Here is a 16,771-nt window from a genome sequence, read left to right as displayed (position 1 = left end):
CATCCCATCCTATCCCATCCCATCCCATCCCATCCCATCCCATCCCATCCCATCCCATCCCATCCCATCCCATCCCATCCCGGTGGAGCACCGAGGCACTGACACGGGCACGGACCCACCCAGTTCCCCTCCCCGGACACAGAGAGGCACGCCGAGGGCATTGTCCACTTTTAATTGTTGTCAAAGGTTGTCTGGATGCATAACACTGTCACAAGGGCACAGAGCAGCGTGGTGCCGGCCGGGCCCGGGGACACTGACACACGGACGTGCGGGGGAACGTGGGGACAGGAGCTGTGACATGGCCCCCCCGTGCCCCCCAGAGCATCCCCATGCCCGGCCGGCTCTATTTACAGTATTCACAGACGTTGTACCCAGCGAGTTAAATAACTACATCATTACACCACACGTCTGAGGCGGCTCCGGCGGGCTGCGAGGGTGGGCTGTCAGTCTGATAAGGTGCATATTTAAAATTAAAAAAAAAACAAAAAACAACAAAACGAAATAAAAACGAGAACGAAGAGAGGAGCCAGGCGTCCTGGCCAGGGCCCTGCAGCCCCCGGGCGCCCGGGAGGAGCAGCGAGGGTCGTGTTCTGACGACAGCTACAGGTCTGCGTGGGCCACCAGGGTCAGGGTGTGGCCAGTGGCCCCTGGGAGCATCGGCCAGGCCCTCACAGCACCTCTGTGGGTGGGGAGAGCGGTGTGAGTGTGTGGTGCTCACAGCACCGTCCCCCCACAGCCTTCCCGCTGCTCACCTGTCACCTGCGGGGGCTTCACCACAGCCTGCTTGAGGAAGGGCTCCTTGTCGCCAAAGGGGATGATGCTGCCGGGGCTACCACCGTGGTGGGAGAGATCCCGCAGCTCCTTGGAGCCCTCGGTGCCCGAGAAGCCGTTCTCGTGCTTGCTGGGCTGCACACCATTCACCAGGGCCGCCGCCTCCTTGGTGCTGTGGGATGGGAGGGCCGGGCTCAGCCCCGACCATGCCAGCCCCTGGCTCCCACCCGGTGTCCCCACACTCACCTCGGCTGAAGCCCCTCGCCCACCAAGCCCTTCGTTCCCCCCGGTGTCCCTGCGCTTGGGGTCTCCGTCTCTGGGAGCTCCTCTGCCTTCGGGATCGGCCCCAGGTGCTTCTCGTGGCCTGAGGACATGGCAGAACCCGGCTCAGCCGTGGCTGGGGCCAGACTGTGGCTGGGGGAAGCAGGCCCGGGGTGCCCACACACCTGGGACATCCTCCTGCTCGGCTGCTTTCCCGTTCAGCACCTTCTTGTCGTCCTTCTTCTGCAGGGACAGGAGAGCTGTGAGGGTCTGCAGGCAGGGGCAGGAGGGCTCTGTCGAGTGCCCAAGTCCCCAGGGTCCCAGGACAGAGGACAGGCTCCCACCTTGGTGTCTGCTGCGTCTGACTTGCGCGTCCTCTTCATGATCTCCTCCAGGCGCTGCAGTCACACAGAGATTCACACACGGCTCTCACCACCAGGACCTGCCCCGGAGCCAGGCAAGATCCCTTCCAGGGAAAAACCTGCTGTGCCCCATGCCTGGAGGTGCCCCCAATGCTCACCTTCTTCCTCTCCAGCCGCTCCTGCTCCTCACGCTGGAAGTGCTTCTCCCGCTCCAGGCGCTGCCGCTCAGCCTCTTCGCGTGCCCTCGCCTCGGCCTCTTCCTTCTGTGCCACAGCAGGGCGGGAGGGGATGAGATGTGACAGGGGGAAAGGGATGGGGCAGGGACTGTGGGGATCTGCTGCCTGGACAGCTCAGCACAGCCCTGCCCTGTTCCCTCCTGCCGCCCTGGTCCTGCAGAGGCTGGGCTGGTTCTCACCCTTTCTCCCCTGAGAGTGAGAACATCCCCGCCTTCCTCCTCCATCCCTGCCTTTGTCCCCCACCTCCTGCAGCCCCTTTCCCCCACACTCTGTCAGCCCAACCTGTCTCTGCAGCCGCTCCACCTCCTCTCGCTCAGCCCGGGCTCTCTCCTGGGCCTCTCGTTCCTCCTGCAGCCGCCGCTCCTCCTCCCGCTGCCGTGCCAGGGCCTCCCGCCGCCTCTGCTCCTCGGCCGCCCGCTGCGCCCGCTCCTCCTGCACCCGCCTGCGGGGAGGGGCACTTAGCACGGCAGGAGGCCGGGGCTGGGGGCCAAGGGGACAACACCCACCTCTCCTGCTCCTCCTGCTCCCGGCGCTCCCGCTCCTCCCGCTCCCGCTGCTCCCGGGCCTGGCGGCGCTTCTCCGCCAGCAGCCGGGCAGCCTCCTCCCGGTCCGTGGTGCCGGCGGGAGCTCTGGCCGGGGGACTGGCCGGCACAGGGCCGGGGACCGCAGGGACTGGGGGGCCTGGGGGAGGCAGGCAGCGTCAGGGCTGCTCTGGCTTCTCCCAGCCCTGCAGCTTCCCCAGCGACACCGTACCCACCTGCCGTCGGCTCTGCGGGCACCTTGGGGGACTCGGGAAGGGCTGGGGGTGCAGGACCCTGCTCCTCCTCCTTCCTCTCCCGTGCCTTCGCCTGGCCCTCCTGCTCCCCCCGCTCCTCCCGAGCCCTGGCCCGCACCTTGGGGGAGGAATGGACGCTTCGAGGCAGGGGCGGCTTGTGGGGAGAGCTGAGGGCCGGGCTGGGGGATGCCGGGCGGGCCTTGGGGGTGGCAGGGGACGAGGGACGGTTCTTGGGAGTGGCAGGGGATGAGGGACGGTTTTTGGGGGTGGCAGGGGATGAAGGACGGTTCTTGGGGGTGGCAGGGGATGAGGGACGGTTTTTGGGGCCGGGGCTGCAAACAGAACAAGAGAGAGTGTTAGTGGGGCTGGGGCAGCCCGCGGGTGGGGCCAGGGGCTGGGAATCCTCAGGGAGAGGGGTCCCGACCTGCTGTCAGCCGCAGGCAGGAGCCGGGGCTGTGCCGCCGGCAGCGACTGCCGCTTCCTGAGGCTGCGCTCACGGGACAGGGCGCTGCGCTCCTTGGCATTCTCCCGATCCTTCTCCTTCTTCTCCTTCTTCTTCTGCTCCGGCCAAGGACAGACAGGGATGGCATCAGCGCTGGGTGCTGGGCACGGCCTGAAGCCACGCCGTGCCCCACAGCCGCCCTGGCAGCCGGGTCCCCGCGGGAGGTGGCACTCACGGGCGAGGGCTCGGTCCTGCGGCGCGGCGTCACATCAGGGCTGGCGGCGGCCGCCTTCCGGCGCTCCCAGCAGCGGTGCGGCAGGCGGTGGTTGTGGCAGGGGCTGAGGGGGCTGGCAGAGGCTGAGCGAGGGCACACGGGCACTGGGGGAGGAGTGGCCAGCGTCAGGATGGAGCCAACACCAGCTGCCCACTGACTCCAGGCTCCCTCATCCTGGTTCCCTGCCTGCGCCAGGACCCACCCGTGTGTCCCTGACCCCCGGGGGGCTCACCCTGCTCCTTGCCATTCCCAGCCAGGGTCACGGCGCTCCGGCTGCGCGCGAGGAAGGACAGGGTGGGCGTCATCAGCCGGTCCACGATGCTGCTCTCCCATGGGCTCAGCTGCAAGCTGCGGTCTGGGGAGGGAGAGGAGCCATTAGTGCACCACAAACCTCCAGACTCCAGTCCTGCCCTCACAGCCGCCGCTGGGAGGGAGCAGCCGTGTGTCTGCAGCAATACCACGGTGCATGCACAGTTCCAGGAGTGCCCAGAGCTTGGCCGTGCTGGGGAGGGGTCCCCACAGCCCCACACAGCCGAGCAGGATGAAGGGCCGTGCCCATGGGTGGGCGGCTGGGTGCCTGTGGACGGCGCTGTGGCATGACGACAGTGGTGCCCTTGTGTCCTGTGGACACTGCAGTCACCGTGTACCAGCAGTGCTGGGTGCCATCCTGGTGATACAGCCTCCAACTCTGCCCTCTCCTTGTGCCCAGCAATGGCACCCTTCTGTGCCCCTGCCCTGTGTGACCAATGGCACGTGCCAGCTGCCCCAGGACACCACAGTGTGCCTTCATCCCACAGGAGCTGTGCTAAATCACCAAGCGTGCCCCAGGAGCCAGGCCAGGATTACAGCACCCACAGAACGGCGATGCCTGGCCACACAGCTGGCTCAGCTGGGCACCAAGCTGCCACTGGCTGCCCTGCAGCACATGTCACCAAACACCCTGCGGCGCATGGGAGCCACCCATGGAGACAGGGCCCCTCTGCCCCTCTCCACTGGGCGTCAGGCCAGGGGCAGCACCGGCTGCCAGGAGGGGAGAGCACAGAGCCATGGGTGCTGCAGGGGGACAGGGTGGCAGGTCTGGCACGGGCCCAGGGAGATGTTGCTCCCACCCGGGCAGTGCTGACAGCCCCCAGGAGCCTGTCCCTGGGCTGAGCCCCAGCACAGGGCGCTGGGAGCTGCCTGCGTCACCACAGCCACCGGCGTCAGCTGCTCTGGCTATTTATACGCGTCCGGGAAGGCGCTCATCTCCAGGCAACCCCGAAACACAACAGCAGCCCCGGCACTGGACACATCCCTCTGTTGGACACATCCCTCTGGCATGGCTGCAGCCCTGGGCAGCGCTCCCAGGGCCAGGATGACCTTGCAGCACCATGGCCACAGAGCTCTGTGGCACCCAGCCCCTGGAGCTTGTGGGAGCACTGGAGCCGTGCCCAGCCCCAGGAGGGTCGGCGACAGGCAGCCCCTCTGTGGCTGAACCAGCACCCACCAGAGCTGCCCTGGGGCAGGGAGCCAAGCTCCCATCCCTGTCCTGGCGCCCCATGGGGCTGCCACCACGCAGCCATTCCTCCTCCTCCTCTTCCTTCTCCTCCCAGCCCACACAGCCTCAAGGAGCCACCGGCCGGTTCCAGCCTCCTCCCCCAAACAGCAAACGGCTTCTCCTCTCTCCGCGGGCACCTGGGGATGGGGCACCCTGGCATCGGGGGTCCCCAGCTCTGGGCAGGGGCCTGGCTGTGCCCCCTGCGCTGGGGCAAACGCAAAGGGCTCTTACTTCTACTGGGAGAGTTCCAGAGGGTGGCGGAGGATTTGGAGAGCCGCTTGTTGATTATAGAGTCGACGTGTTTGGGGAGGTTTACAGCGGACACCGAGCACCGGCTCGCACCTGGAGGAGGGAAAAGACACAAGGGCATTAAGGTCCCGGGGCCGGGGCCAGGCCCCCCACATGCAGCATGCACGGCCGTGCCAGGGCACTGGGGCAGAAGTGGAACGACCAGGGGAGATGCTGGAGTCGGAGGACACAGCATAGAATGGAGTAGGAGATGCTGGAATCCAGGGACATGGTACAGAGTAGGGCAGGAGATGCTGGAATCCAGGGACACAACACAGAATGCGACGGGAGATGCTGGAGTCTGGGGACACGGCACAGAGTGGGACAGGAGATGCTGGAATCCAGTGACACGGCACAGAGTGGGGCCAGAGGAGATACTGGTGTCCGGGGACACGACACACAGCACTGGCATTCAGTGTGACAGTGTCTGAACCCTGCAGGGTCATGCTGGGGTCATGCAGGGATCTCATCCTCAGAGAGCCAGGGCGGCTCCCAGGCCCCGCTACAACAATTTTCCCAAACACAGTCTGGGAATCGGGAGCAGGTGTCCAGGAACCTCGGCAGCACCAGGCGAGCATCCACCCTGGGGGAGCAGGGTGAGCGCAGCAGGTCCAGACAGACACGAGACAACATCACACCGGAGCTGGGTCACTACGGCACTGCCAGGACAGTGCTGGTGGCTGGTAGCACCTCCACAGGTAGCTGGGATCTCCCCACCCTGCCTGGGCTCCTCTGGACAAAGCAGCCAGGGAAGCTCAGGGCCGATGGAGGCAGGAGATTGGTGAGAGACACCTGGCAGCAGCTCCAGCAGCACATCCCGATGAGAAGTGACAGGGGAAGGTGTCCACCCTTGCCAGACCCTGCCAGGTGCTGCACCACAGACACCCGAGTGTGCCATGAGCCACAGTGGCACACAGCACCGAGACAGGCGTACCCAGAACGTGGAGCCTGTACACACAGCCCAGCCAGGTACAGCTGGGCATGCAACACCTGAGCACACACGGCACTGGGCACACGGTGCCAGTGCGCACAACCTGGCACACAACACCTGTACACAACCCGGCCAGGTACAGCCAGGAACACAACCTGTACACAACCCGGCCGGTACAGCCAGGAACAGAACACCTGTACACAGTCCGGCCAGGTACAGCCAGGAACACAACGCCTGTACACAACCCGGCCAGGTACAGCCAGGAACACAACGCCTGTACACAACCCGGCCAGGTACACCCAGGAACACTACACCTGTACACAACCCGGCCAGGTACAGCCAGGAACACAACGCCTGTACACAGTCTGGCCAGGTACAGCCAGGAATACAACACCTGTTCACAGTCTGGCCAGGTACAGCCGGGGCCACCACAGCCACCCCATGGCATGTGAAGGCAGAGAGTTCCTAGGGACACAGTGCTCTATGTCACTATCCATGCCAGACAGTGCTGGCACCTGCCAGCACAGCACAGCAGTCAGGGGACAGTGGAGACTTCCACATGTCCAAGTGCTGAATCGTGCAGGGTGTCCCCAAGAAGCCCCCATGGAGCAGGACCAGCTTCTGCAGCCACACATGCAGCCACAGTCACCTCCAGACTGGACCTGCAGAGGCCAAGCACTGCCCCCCACCCAGCTGGAGGACAAGGGGACACGCCACAGCACAGACCCCAACCAGAGCTCAGAGAGGCCTCATGCAGCCCCACAGCCCCTGGGGCTGGGGGCTCTTCATGATTGCTGGAGACCTGGCAGTGTGGCTATGGCATGCTGAAGCAGCCAGGGCTGCCTGCAGGCAGGTCTCTGAGTGGAACAGGGACTGTGACACACAGCCTCCAGCTTACACCCAGCCCCACAGGAGCAGAGAACAGCCAAGGAAACCCATCAGTCCCCAGCACAGCCCAGAGTGATGGCAGCATGACGCACCAAGTGGGGCTGAGCGGGATTTGAGGGCTGGCACAGAGATGCCCAGCTGCCCCCACCGCTGTCAGAGCCACAGGGTCCCCAGGTGCCTGTGCCCACCCCGGCACTCACCATCCTTGTGTGCAGGGGAGCCGTGGTGCAGGGCCCCAGCCCAGGACCACCGCTGCTGCCGGATCTCTGCCCACGTCTTCTTGACCGACCGCTGGATTGCTGCCTCATAGCGCTCCTGCCCGAGGGAGAGGGACAGGCTGAGCCCAGCGGCTGAGGGAGCGGGGCTGGGGCCAGCCAGAGCCTCCCAGTGATGGAGGTGCTTGGAGGGAGACAGGACAGTGATGCCTGCCCTGGCCAGGGCACACATGCCAAGAAGCTGGGCACAGCGCAGGCTCTGCACCAGGAAGGAGGGGCAGCAGAGGGTGGGTGCAGTGGGCAGCTCCCAAAAGGCTCATGAAACATCTCCTGAAGGGCTGCTGGAGCCATGAGAACTCCTCAGGGATTGCATCCCACGTGCCACCCCAGCCCCTGCTCCGCTGCACCCATGATGCCCATCCCCATCCCCACCTTATTCTTCTCCAGCTTCTGCCTCTGCCGCTCCTCCAGGACCGCCCGGCGCTTCTCCGCCCGCAGCCGCTGCTCCTCCAGCCGCTTGCGCCGCTCCTCCAGCTGCTTCTCCCGCAGCAGCCGGGCCTTCTCCTCCTTCTCCAGCCACAGCACCCGCTTGGCAGCTGTGGGGGGCAGTGGGGTGGCACCGGAGGCACAGCCCCGGGCAGCCCGGCGGTGGGACCGCGTGCCCATGCCGGTGGCGTGGGGCCACGGGCCGGCCAGGGCATGCGGCTGGGTTTTCGGGGCAGGCAGCATCGGCCGGTGAGGGAGGGGTTTGGGCCAGGACAAAAGGAAGGCCGGGAGCCCGCCGGGAGCCCGCCGAGGCGCGCGGTGAACAATGGGGGAATGAGGGTGGAAAGAGTGCGGGGACAAGGAGGCCCCATGCTCAGCACAGGGGCCCTGCTCGCCCGCTGCCCCGAGCCACTGTGGGGCTGCCTGGGGCTGCCTGCACACGGCAGAGCCGGGTACCAGCGCTGGTGGCACCTGCACACACCCGGGGAGTATCCAAAGCAGGGGGCAACAGTGTGTGCTGGGGGGGTCAGCAGTGTGCCTGGGGGTCAGTGGTGTGCCTGGGGGTCAGCAGTGTGCCTGGGGGTCAGTGGTGTGCTGGGGGGGGTCAGCAGTGTGCCTGGGGGTCAGTGGGGTGCTGGGGGGCTCAGCAGTGTACCTGGGGGTCAGCAGTGTGCCTGGGGGTCAGCAGTGTGCCTGGGGATCAGCAGTGTGCCTAGGGGACAGTGGTATGCCTGGAGGGGTCAGTGGTGTGCTGGGGGGTCAGTTGTGTGCTGGGGGGTCAGCAATATGCCCGGGGGTCAGCAGTGTGCCCGGGGGTCAGAGATGTGCCAGGGAATCAGTGCTGTGCCTGGCGGGCAGAGCTGCCAGCACTGCAGTTCCCACCCAAGCTCAGCTCACCACAGCTAATGGGATTGCCCATGACCCAGCAAAGCTCCTTAGCCCCTGCCTCCACCCCCCCATCCACTTTCCCTTCCAGCCCCATACCCAGGTACTTGGCCCGTTCCTCGCGCCGCTCCTTCGCCTGCTTGTGCCTTGCCTGGGCCTTCTGGGCATCTGCAGAGGGGAAACATGGTCAGGGCAGTGCCCAGCCCCACCAGGCATCGACTGGTGCCCACAGGGTGCAGCATCACTGGAGCACCACAACATCCTGGCACCCACCTTGCTTGGGCCGGGGGCTGGCGGCAGGAGACGGTGAGGGGCGGCTGCTCCGGGGGCTCACGTCCTTTGAGGGCCCGGCTGTGGCACCCAGGGAGCTCTTGGCATCAGGAGGGGCCCCTTCAGTGGCAGCTGGGGCTGGGGGCTGGCTCCCTTGGGGCGGCGTCTCTGTGGAGCCAGGGGCAGCAGCGTGGACGGGGACAGGCTGGCCAGCGGTGTGGGGCAACGCCTCTTCTTTGGGGTGCTCCATCCCAGGCGGCTTGGGGGGTACAGGGGGGAACTGGTCACCCTGGGGAGGAACACTCTGTGCTGAGGGGACCAGAGTTGCAGGGCTGGGGGACACGGGCTGTCCTGGCAGTGCCACGGCTGGAGGGCTGGGTCGGTCACGCTGTGGGGGGCTGCTCTCAGAGTGGGGCATCACGGCCGGGGGGCACACGGGCTGCTGGGAGGGGGGCACGGCTGCAGGGACGGGCAGGACGATCTTCTCAGAGGGGGTGATGGCTGCAGGGATGGGTGGGATGCTCTTTTCCGAGGGGATGACATCTGGAGGGCCGGGTCGGCCATGCTGGGGGAAGCTGCGTTCTCCCTGCAGGGCACCCCCAGGCACAGGGGGTGGCACGGAGGGTGGGGGGATGCTGTCTCCCATCGGGGATGGTGGCTTCCCTGCAAGAGGGACAGAGCAGAACACAAGGTCACTCAGTTGGGGAAGGCTGTGAAAGATCTCCCCAGACAGCTCTCAGGGGACACAGCCCTGTACCCCCAAACACATCCCTCAGGAGCAAGGTGGGGAGGGCGGTGGAACCCCACCTCAGCCCTGCTGCTGCTGCCCCAATCCTGGGGGGCACCCGCAGCGGGTGCCAGGCGCTGGGCGCACAATGCACAGAGGGACAGCCGGGCTCCACCAGGCACTGCCACCACAAAGCTGCCCTTCATCCCCTGGCAGCTGCCGCCTGGCCCTGCCGTGGGGGGACACGGGGCCAGAGACCCCCCACGGGCACGGGGACCCACACTCTCCCCTGCCACTCTCCCCGAGGGGACGAGGACGTCGAGCGCTTCCGCGGCACCGTCGGCTGCGCCGGAGGCAGGATGGGCGCGGGCCGTGGCCTGACGTCACCATGACAGCCCGTGGTGGCCCCCATCGCGCCAGACCCACAGCCGTGACCTCACGGCCCAGGAATGCACACCAGGCCGCCAGACAGAGCCCACTCCCCGCGTGGGGCCGGCCGTGGGCAGCCCGGGGATCTCTCCCACTCTGGGTGGCCGCTGGGCACCCTGAGGGAGCGCGGAGCGCAGCCCGACACGGTGCCAGCGCCTGGCAGTGCCACGGCACGTGCCCCTGTAGAAGGGATGTCGGAAGTGACACCAGTGACACCAGTGCTGGTGACTCCCCCGGCCCCCATTATTGCCCTCTGCAAACAAACCCTCCAGTACTTGCCAGGACACACAGCTCCAGCCCCACCGCAGGACACAGCTCCAGCCCCACCACAGGACACAGCTCCAGCCCCACCGCAGGACACACGGCTCCAGCCCCACCGCAGGACACAGGTCCAGCTCCACCGCAGGACACAGCTCCAGCCCCACCGCAGGACACACAGCTCCAGCCCCACTGCAGGACACACAGCTCCAGCCCCACTGCAGGACACACGGCTCCAGCCCCACCGCAGGACACAGCTCCAGCCCCACTGCAGGACACACGGCTCCAGCCCCACCGCAGGACACAGCTCCAGCCCCACCGCAGGACACACAGCTCCAGCCCCACCGCAGGACACACAGCTCCAGCCCCACCGCAGGACACACGGCTCCAGCCCCACCGCAGGACACAGCTCCAGCCCCACTGCAGGACACACGGCTCCAGCCCCACCGCAGGACACAGCTCCAGCCCCACCGCAGGACACACAGCTCCAGCCCCACCGCAGGACACACAGCTCCAGCCCCACCGCAGGACACACGGCTCCAGCCCCACCGCAGGACACACAGCTCCAGCCCCACCGCAGGACACACAGGTCCAGCCCCACCGCAGGACACAGCTCCAGCCCCACCGCAGGACACACAGCTCCAGCCCCACTGCAGGACACACAGCTCCAGCCCCATGGACAGCACTGCAGAGGGAGGGGGTGGCAGAACCCCAGCGACCAGCTGATGTCACACGCTGGCTCAGCCGTGTTTGCAGAGCTCTCCACAACCCTCAGCGAGGGGCAAAGTGTGGGCTCTGCAAACACAGCCGGCGCCACTCCTCACCCACCCCACAGCTCCTCACCCACCCCACAGCTCCTCATCCACCCCATGGCTCCTCATCCATCCCACGGCTCCGCATCCACCCCATGGCTCCTCATCCATCCCACAGCTCCACATCCACCCAACAGCTCCTCATCCACCCTACAGCTCCTCACTCACTCCACAGCTCCTCACTCACCCCACAGCTCCTCACCCACACCACAGCTCCTCACCCATACCACAGCTCCTCATCCACCCCACAGCTTCTCACCCACCCCACAGCTCCTCACTCATTCCACACCTCCTCACCCATCCTGCAGCTCCTCAACCATCCCATATCTCCTCAGCCACTCCATGGCTCCTCACCCGTCCTGCAGCACCTCACCCTCCCCACAGCTCCTCATCCACCTCATGGCTCCTCACCCACTCCATGCTGGAGTGCTCAAACCCAGGGTCAGCCCAGGCTATCCAAAGAGGCATTGCCAGCTCCCTGCACTGACAGCATGGGCACACCCCAGGTCCCCTGGTCCCCAGAGAGGGGCCAAGGGTGCTGCTGCAGCCCCCCAGGCCAGGGCTGTGCCAACAGGGTTCCCCCACCCTGGATTCCGTGGGGACACAGGCAGCCCCGGCCCCCCCGCAGACTTTCCGGGTATTTTCTGCTGCAGGAAGCCGGCCCATCCCCTGGCCCCGATCCTGCACATCCCATGTCCCCAGCGCTGCGCCCTGCGAGGCAGCCACGGGTCTGATGAGGGGCTGGGACTGGGGGGTCCCAGCTCTGTCCCCCAGGGCTGCCTCAGATGGGCAAGCACAGGTAGCAGGGCTTGGCAGCGCCCAGGTGCCAGATCCCGGGATGGCACCTGCGGTGTCACTATGTGTGTCCCAGCTGGGAGGGGTGGCCCTGGCACCACTGTGGCAGCACAGCCAAGTGTTGCACACAGGGCCCAGTGAAAGCATCAAGGCCAGACTGATCCCCTGAGCAGATGGAAATACCTCAGAGAGCCCTGGACGTGTGGAGACCACTGGCAGGGGACAGTGGGTGCCTCCTGCCAGCCCACACAGCCAGGCAGAGAGCCCTGGGCAGGATCTGCCGTGCCCCACTGGCCAGAGAGACAACAGCACCTGTGGCCAGGGAAGGGCTGTGGGCACGGCCAAGACCTCCAGGCCCAGCCAAGACCCCCAAGGTGGGGCAGGGCCAGCCCTGCCGCCATCTGTCCCTGTCGCTGCTCCAGCACGGCAGCTGCCCTGAAACCCAACGCTGCCTGCGCCCAGGCGGCGCGGGCGTCCCCTCTCCCCCGGCCAGGGCATTCCACACGGATTAGCTCCCGTCCCCCCAGACACGCAGGCACGGCTGCCCTGCAGCACCCAGCCCGGGCGAGCCCGTGTGGCACCGGCCCCGCTGCCGCCACCGGCACGGCGCCGTGCCCAGCTCAGGGCGAGGCGCTGCCCTCGACGCCGCATCACCCAGCCCGTCCTGCTCCTCGCACGGCTCCCTTTGGCACCGGTGCCCGTGCCACCGAGCGCCAGCGGCACATCCAGCCCGGCAGTGCCCGGTGCAGCGCGGTTCCTTGGCCGGCACATGGCCAGGGATGCTCAGCCAGGCGCAGGCAGATCCCCGGTGCCGTGAAGCGAGAGCACATCGAGGCCCGCGGGCACTGCTCGGACCAGCGGCCCTCCTCGTTAACTGTCCCTGCAGGGCACTGCCCAAAAGAACAGGGGGGGCACCCGCCCGATGTCACCTCAGCTCCCCTCAGCTCCGTATCCTCGTGTTCCCGCTCCGCAGCACAGCACCCAGCGGGCAGGGGGCATCAGCAGAGCAGGGCTGATGGTGCAGTGGAGGTCACTGGTGAGCAGTGGAATGCCACCCAAAGGTGCTGGTGCAACAGTGCCCAGACATCTCGGCATTGCGGCAGTCCCTGCTGTGCCAAGGACAAGACCCTGAGGCCAGCCCAAAAAGCCACTGCTGGCCCTGAAGGGCTGCTCCCCACAGCCCGTGGGGACATTCATGTGTGCAATACACCCTCAGGCCCTCCTGGGTGCAGCTGTTCCCAGCTGCCTCCCCTGCCTTGAGAGCAGCTCCATGGGGATGGGTCTCTGGGTCTCTCCCTGCCAGCAGGTCCTGGTGCAGAGCAGGAAGGCAGAGTGGCCACAGAGCAGGGGTGGCTGTGTGGGTGCTGGTGTCCACTCTGCCTGAGGCCCCCAGAGCACTGTGGGATGCACTGGGATGCTCCAAGGCCTGGGTGTGCTCCAAGCCACAGTTCTGCCCCTGATCCCACCCCTGCCTCAACACTCAGATGTGCCTTGGGGCTGAGCCCTGCCCTGTCCCACCCAGCTCCTGGGATTCCCCTGCGCTGCAGCAACCCTCACACCTGGATGACAGGGACAGTGAGCAAGCGCTCCTGACACATCCCTGGAACGTCCACAGCACATTCCCAACACGTCCCCACTATGTCCTGCCCACAGGCACAGCACTGACACGCGCCCTCAGTGCTGGCTCACATGCTTGGGCAGGGAGATATGGGCAATGCCAGCAGCTCCCTCCTTAGGGGTGGCCAGTGCCACCCTGGCAGCCACCACCAGCAATGACACCCTGTCCTCAACGGGGACAGCCACCTGCAGCCTGTCCCCAGGCACATGGGCACTGTCACCCATGGCTGGCTCCTCTCCCCGCCACCTTGGAGCCAGTGAAACACAGCTGGCAGCTGGCTGGGCTTCAGCCACAGTGCCCCAGCACTGCCCACAGCCCCGCTGCAGGGGACAGGCCTCCAGGGACAGGACAGGCTGCAGCAGGGCCCCTGTGAGGGCACAGCCAGGTGCCAGGCATATCCAGCCTCCTTTCCCAGGGCTCGTGTCCTGCCAAGGCTCTGGGATACAGGTATGGGGGGCAGCCATGGGGGAACTGCACCAGCCCCCGGGCCAGGGCAGAGGTCATTGAGCTCCCACGGTGCTGTCGTGCTGAGCTGGAGAGCAACAAGGGGAACTTGGGATCTTGTGGTGAGAGCAAGGCCAGAGTCAGGGGGTTTCCATGGTTTAAAACACACATGAAGGAAAGAGCTGGAGCTGCTCCTGGCCCCAGCACCCCCACAGCAAACTGTGGCTGTGGTCACAGTGCAACCCCAAACAGCCCAAGAGCAGGGGCAGGAACACCTGCCCACCATCCATCTGGCACGCTGGCAGTGGCGACAGGAGGTGCCCTCGTCCTTGGGGCGACCCATGTGGCGCCACCAGTGCCCAGGGCAGCCAGCCCAGGCGCGCTCCCGAAAACCTGTCTGCTAGCATCATGCTGGGAAACAGAAACCTGGCTGGAAGGCAGGGCATGGGGCTCTGTGCCTGCCAGCATCCAGCCCCTTGGGGAGCAGGTCAGTACCCCCAAAAAAACAGCTCCTGTGCCTCACAACACAGATGTGGCACCTACCAGGGCTGGGGCCGTGCAGGATCCAGCTCCACTCCCAGCAGGCTGCCTGTGGGGCTGCCCAACCCTGCTCAGAGCCCTCCAAGGAGCGAGAGCTGTGCTAACTATTTTGGACATGGCACCACGGGACTGTCACATCACCACTCTGCACATCGCATCACGTTGCTCTGACGGTTTCGCAGCAGCGGCTCCCGCGCTGGGAGAACTCCTGAGCTGCTGCTCCCAAACACAGGCACTGGCGGGCAACCAGCTCGCCCTCCCTCTCTGCTGCGCCAAGGGAGAAGGGCTGGAGGAGTGGGGAAAACCTGGATAAGGACAAACCTCTGCCTGCCCCCTGCCTTGGTCCTCATCCCTCTGTACACTGCATCCCTCTGCCCACCTGGGCAGCTCTGCAGGTCACACCCTGCCCTAGCTGCCCTTCACGAGTTTCTGGCCTCCAGTGCCACTGGCTGCCCCACACATGGTGGGTCCTGGCCCCTTGAGTGAAATCTCTTCCCTGCTGGTGGCTCCAACCCGCTCTAGGCAGCAAGACAAGAAGCAGCCCGGGCTGCCCAGCCATGCAGGTCACCCACGCCGGACAGGTCAGGGATGGTCCCTGAAGAAGGACATGGTGCAAAACCGCCCTTGCTCCTTCAGCACCATTCTGCACTCACGGGAGAGCAGCCAGTGACCCACAGGGTGTGCGGGGAGCCCAGGGTGGCCGGGAGCAGCCAGCCCTGGTGCCCGGCCGCGACAGCATCGAGCGGGCGGGCCAGGGCGGGCGGGAAGGCAGCGAAGGCAGCGAGCGGGACTCAGACAACATGTCTGGCGCAGGACGCGTCGTTCGGGCAGCGATGCCAGGACCTGCGGCCGCTTGGTGCAGGAGCCGCCGGTTTCCAGCATCGCCGGGAGCCGCAGCCATCCCTCGCTGTGCGCGGGCCCGGGCGATGGAGCACTGGGGCCGAGGGGGAGGGGAGCCGCCTCTCCTCTTCCTCCCGCGGTGGGAAGCGACTCCGCGGAGCTCTGCTTAGTCACAGCGAGCGCTGCGCTGGAGCCCCGAGAGGCAGCGCCAAGCCCGGCCCCGGCCCCGCCGCCGCCCTCCCCGGTTCATCCCGGGGCAGCGGGACCGGCCCTGCCGGGACGAGCCGCGATCCCACGCGGCGGGGAGGGGGCGGCCCCGGGCGGGCGGGGGGCGGCGGGTGCCTCCCACGGGGGGCATCGCCCACCGGCCGGCGGGGACGAGCCGGGGCGGCGCCGGCGCCGCCACCCCCGGGGCTTCCCAAGGGCAGCCCCCCTGCCTCCCCCACGCCGGCGGGGCCGGGGCCGCTCCGGCCCTCCCCAAGATGGAAGGGCCGTGCCCGGGCTTTGTCCCTCCCGGGAAGCCGCCCCGGCCCCGGCACCGCGTTCCCCCCCTCGCCCCCCCGGCTCCTCCACCGCCTCCCCGGGCCGCCGCCCCGCTCTGCTCCGCCGCTTTCCGCGGACCCGGCGCCTCATCTCCGCCGGCACGGCGGGCCGCATCCCGCACCCCCGGCAGACCCCGCAGCCCCGGGCCGCATCCCGCAGCCCTCGGCCGCATCCCGCACGCCGACTCCCTGCGGCCCCGCCGTGCGGGAGGGGGCCCGGGCGCTCCCCGGAGCCGGTACCGGCGCCGCTGCCGCCGCGGATCCTTACCGAGGGGCTGGGGCTGGGGCCGGGGCTGCGGCTCCCGCCCGGCGCAGCTCCGCTCCATGGCGCGGCAGGCGCAGGGGCTGGCCCAGCCCCGCTCCCCCCGGCCCGCGGGGGAGGACGCTCAGCGCTCCCCGCCCCGGCCCCGCGGCCCCGGCCGGGGGGAGCGGCCGGGGGATGCTCCGCCTCGCCCCGGCTCCAGACGCGGCCCCGCAGCCCCGACCCGGCGCCGCTCCTCCCGCAGCCGCGGCTGGGACCCTGCGCCCGTCACCGCCGCCTCGGGCCTGTCCCCGCAGTGCTCAGCATCCCCCAGCTTTGCTCGGCCGTTCTCCCGCCTCCAGCCCCTGCTCTCCCAGATTTTGGGGCTCGCACACTCATTTTGTGATGCTCCAGTCACGCGCGAAGCGCTGGCCCCGCAGCAAACACGCCCCGCCCTGAGCAGCACCGCGGTGCGCAGCCAGCACCACCCGGGGCAGCTGCCCCAGCCTCAGGCACCCCAAAAAGACACCGATTGCCCGTTTCCGAGCCCCACCTCAGCTGTTCGAGAGGCCTTGGAGCTGCTGCTCCCCCGCTCCCCGTCACACGTGAGCCTTAGTCACCGCCAGCAGCCGCCTCCGCTCGGGGGGCTCCCCCCGCCCGCATCCCCCCTGCCCCGGTAACCGGCAGCCAACAGAGCCTCTCCCGCTGCCCGGGCAGGAACAGCGGCCCCCGCTCAGGACTGAAACCCCTTTGGGCTCTGCTTGGACGGGAATGTAGCGGCACGGCCAGCCCAGGGGACGAATGGACAGCACCAGCAGTGGGAGGAACGCGGCTCCGGGCTCTTCAGGGGCACCAGGAGGCAGGGACATGTCCTTGTCCACCACATGGCCAGCCTGCTCCAGGC

At 67.3% G+C, this 16,771-nt stretch overlaps 1 protein-coding gene across 4 annotated transcripts; it reads right to left on the bottom strand.

Moving 5' to 3' along the window:
- Positions 1 to 156: 156 nt before the first annotated feature.
- On the bottom strand, positions 157 to 16,519 carry MAP7D1 (MAP7 domain containing 1). 4 transcript variants are annotated; one of them, XM_077788463.1, is made up of 18 exons: positions 16,421 to 16,519; positions 8,625 to 9,284; positions 8,451 to 8,519; positions 7,413 to 7,576; positions 6,966 to 7,080; positions 4,890 to 5,000; positions 3,354 to 3,476; positions 3,083 to 3,225; positions 2,830 to 2,963; positions 2,388 to 2,737; positions 2,137 to 2,311; positions 1,913 to 2,072; positions 1,553 to 1,657; positions 1,377 to 1,430; positions 1,218 to 1,302; positions 1,018 to 1,135; positions 753 to 943; positions 157 to 679 (listed from the first exon to the last, which is right to left on the bottom strand). In XM_077788463.1, the coding sequence occupies exons 2-18, from the start codon at positions 9,265 to 9,267 to the stop codon at positions 669 to 671; spliced, it is 2,751 nt and encodes a 916-aa protein (XP_077644589.1). In that variant the 5' UTR covers positions 9,268 to 9,284; positions 16,421 to 16,519; the 3' UTR covers positions 157 to 668. The 4 variants fall into 4 exon arrangements, with proteins under 4 accessions (XP_077644589.1, XP_077644588.1, XP_021410456.2 ...); XM_077788462.1 differs by lacking the exon at positions 16,421 to 16,519 and adding an exon at positions 15,895 to 15,993; XM_021554781.2 differs by lacking the exon at positions 16,421 to 16,519 and adding an exon at positions 15,895 to 15,993 and having other exon boundaries at positions 1,218 to 1,275.
- Positions 16,520 to 16,771: the final 252 nt, after the last annotated feature.

The sequence above is a fragment of the Lonchura striata genome, chromosome 26 (genome assembly GCF_046129695.1).
Source record: "Lonchura striata isolate bLonStr1 chromosome 26, bLonStr1.mat, whole genome shotgun sequence".
In the NCBI taxonomy this organism is placed as follows: Eukaryota; Metazoa; Chordata; class Aves; order Passeriformes; family Estrildidae; genus Lonchura; species Lonchura striata.
This window is presented reverse-complemented; position numbering and strand designations above follow the sequence as displayed.

What these genes read in the sequence shown, in the direction of transcription:
- MAP7D1 (XM_077788462.1), bottom strand. Translation starts at nt 15,952, where the DNA reads ATGGAGCGGAGCTGCGCCGGGCGGGAGCCGCAGCCCCGGCCCCAGCCC. An exon ending in CAGACGCAGCAGACACCAAG is followed by an intron (nt 1,303 to 1,376) that starts GTGGGAGCCTGT and finishes CCCTGCCTGCAG; the next exon opens with ACCCTCACAGCTCTCCTGTC. An exon ending in GGCGAGGGGCTTCAGCCGAG is followed by an intron (nt 944 to 1,017) that starts GTGAGTGTGGGG and finishes CCCATCCCACAG; the next exon opens with CACCAAGGAGGCGGCGGCCC.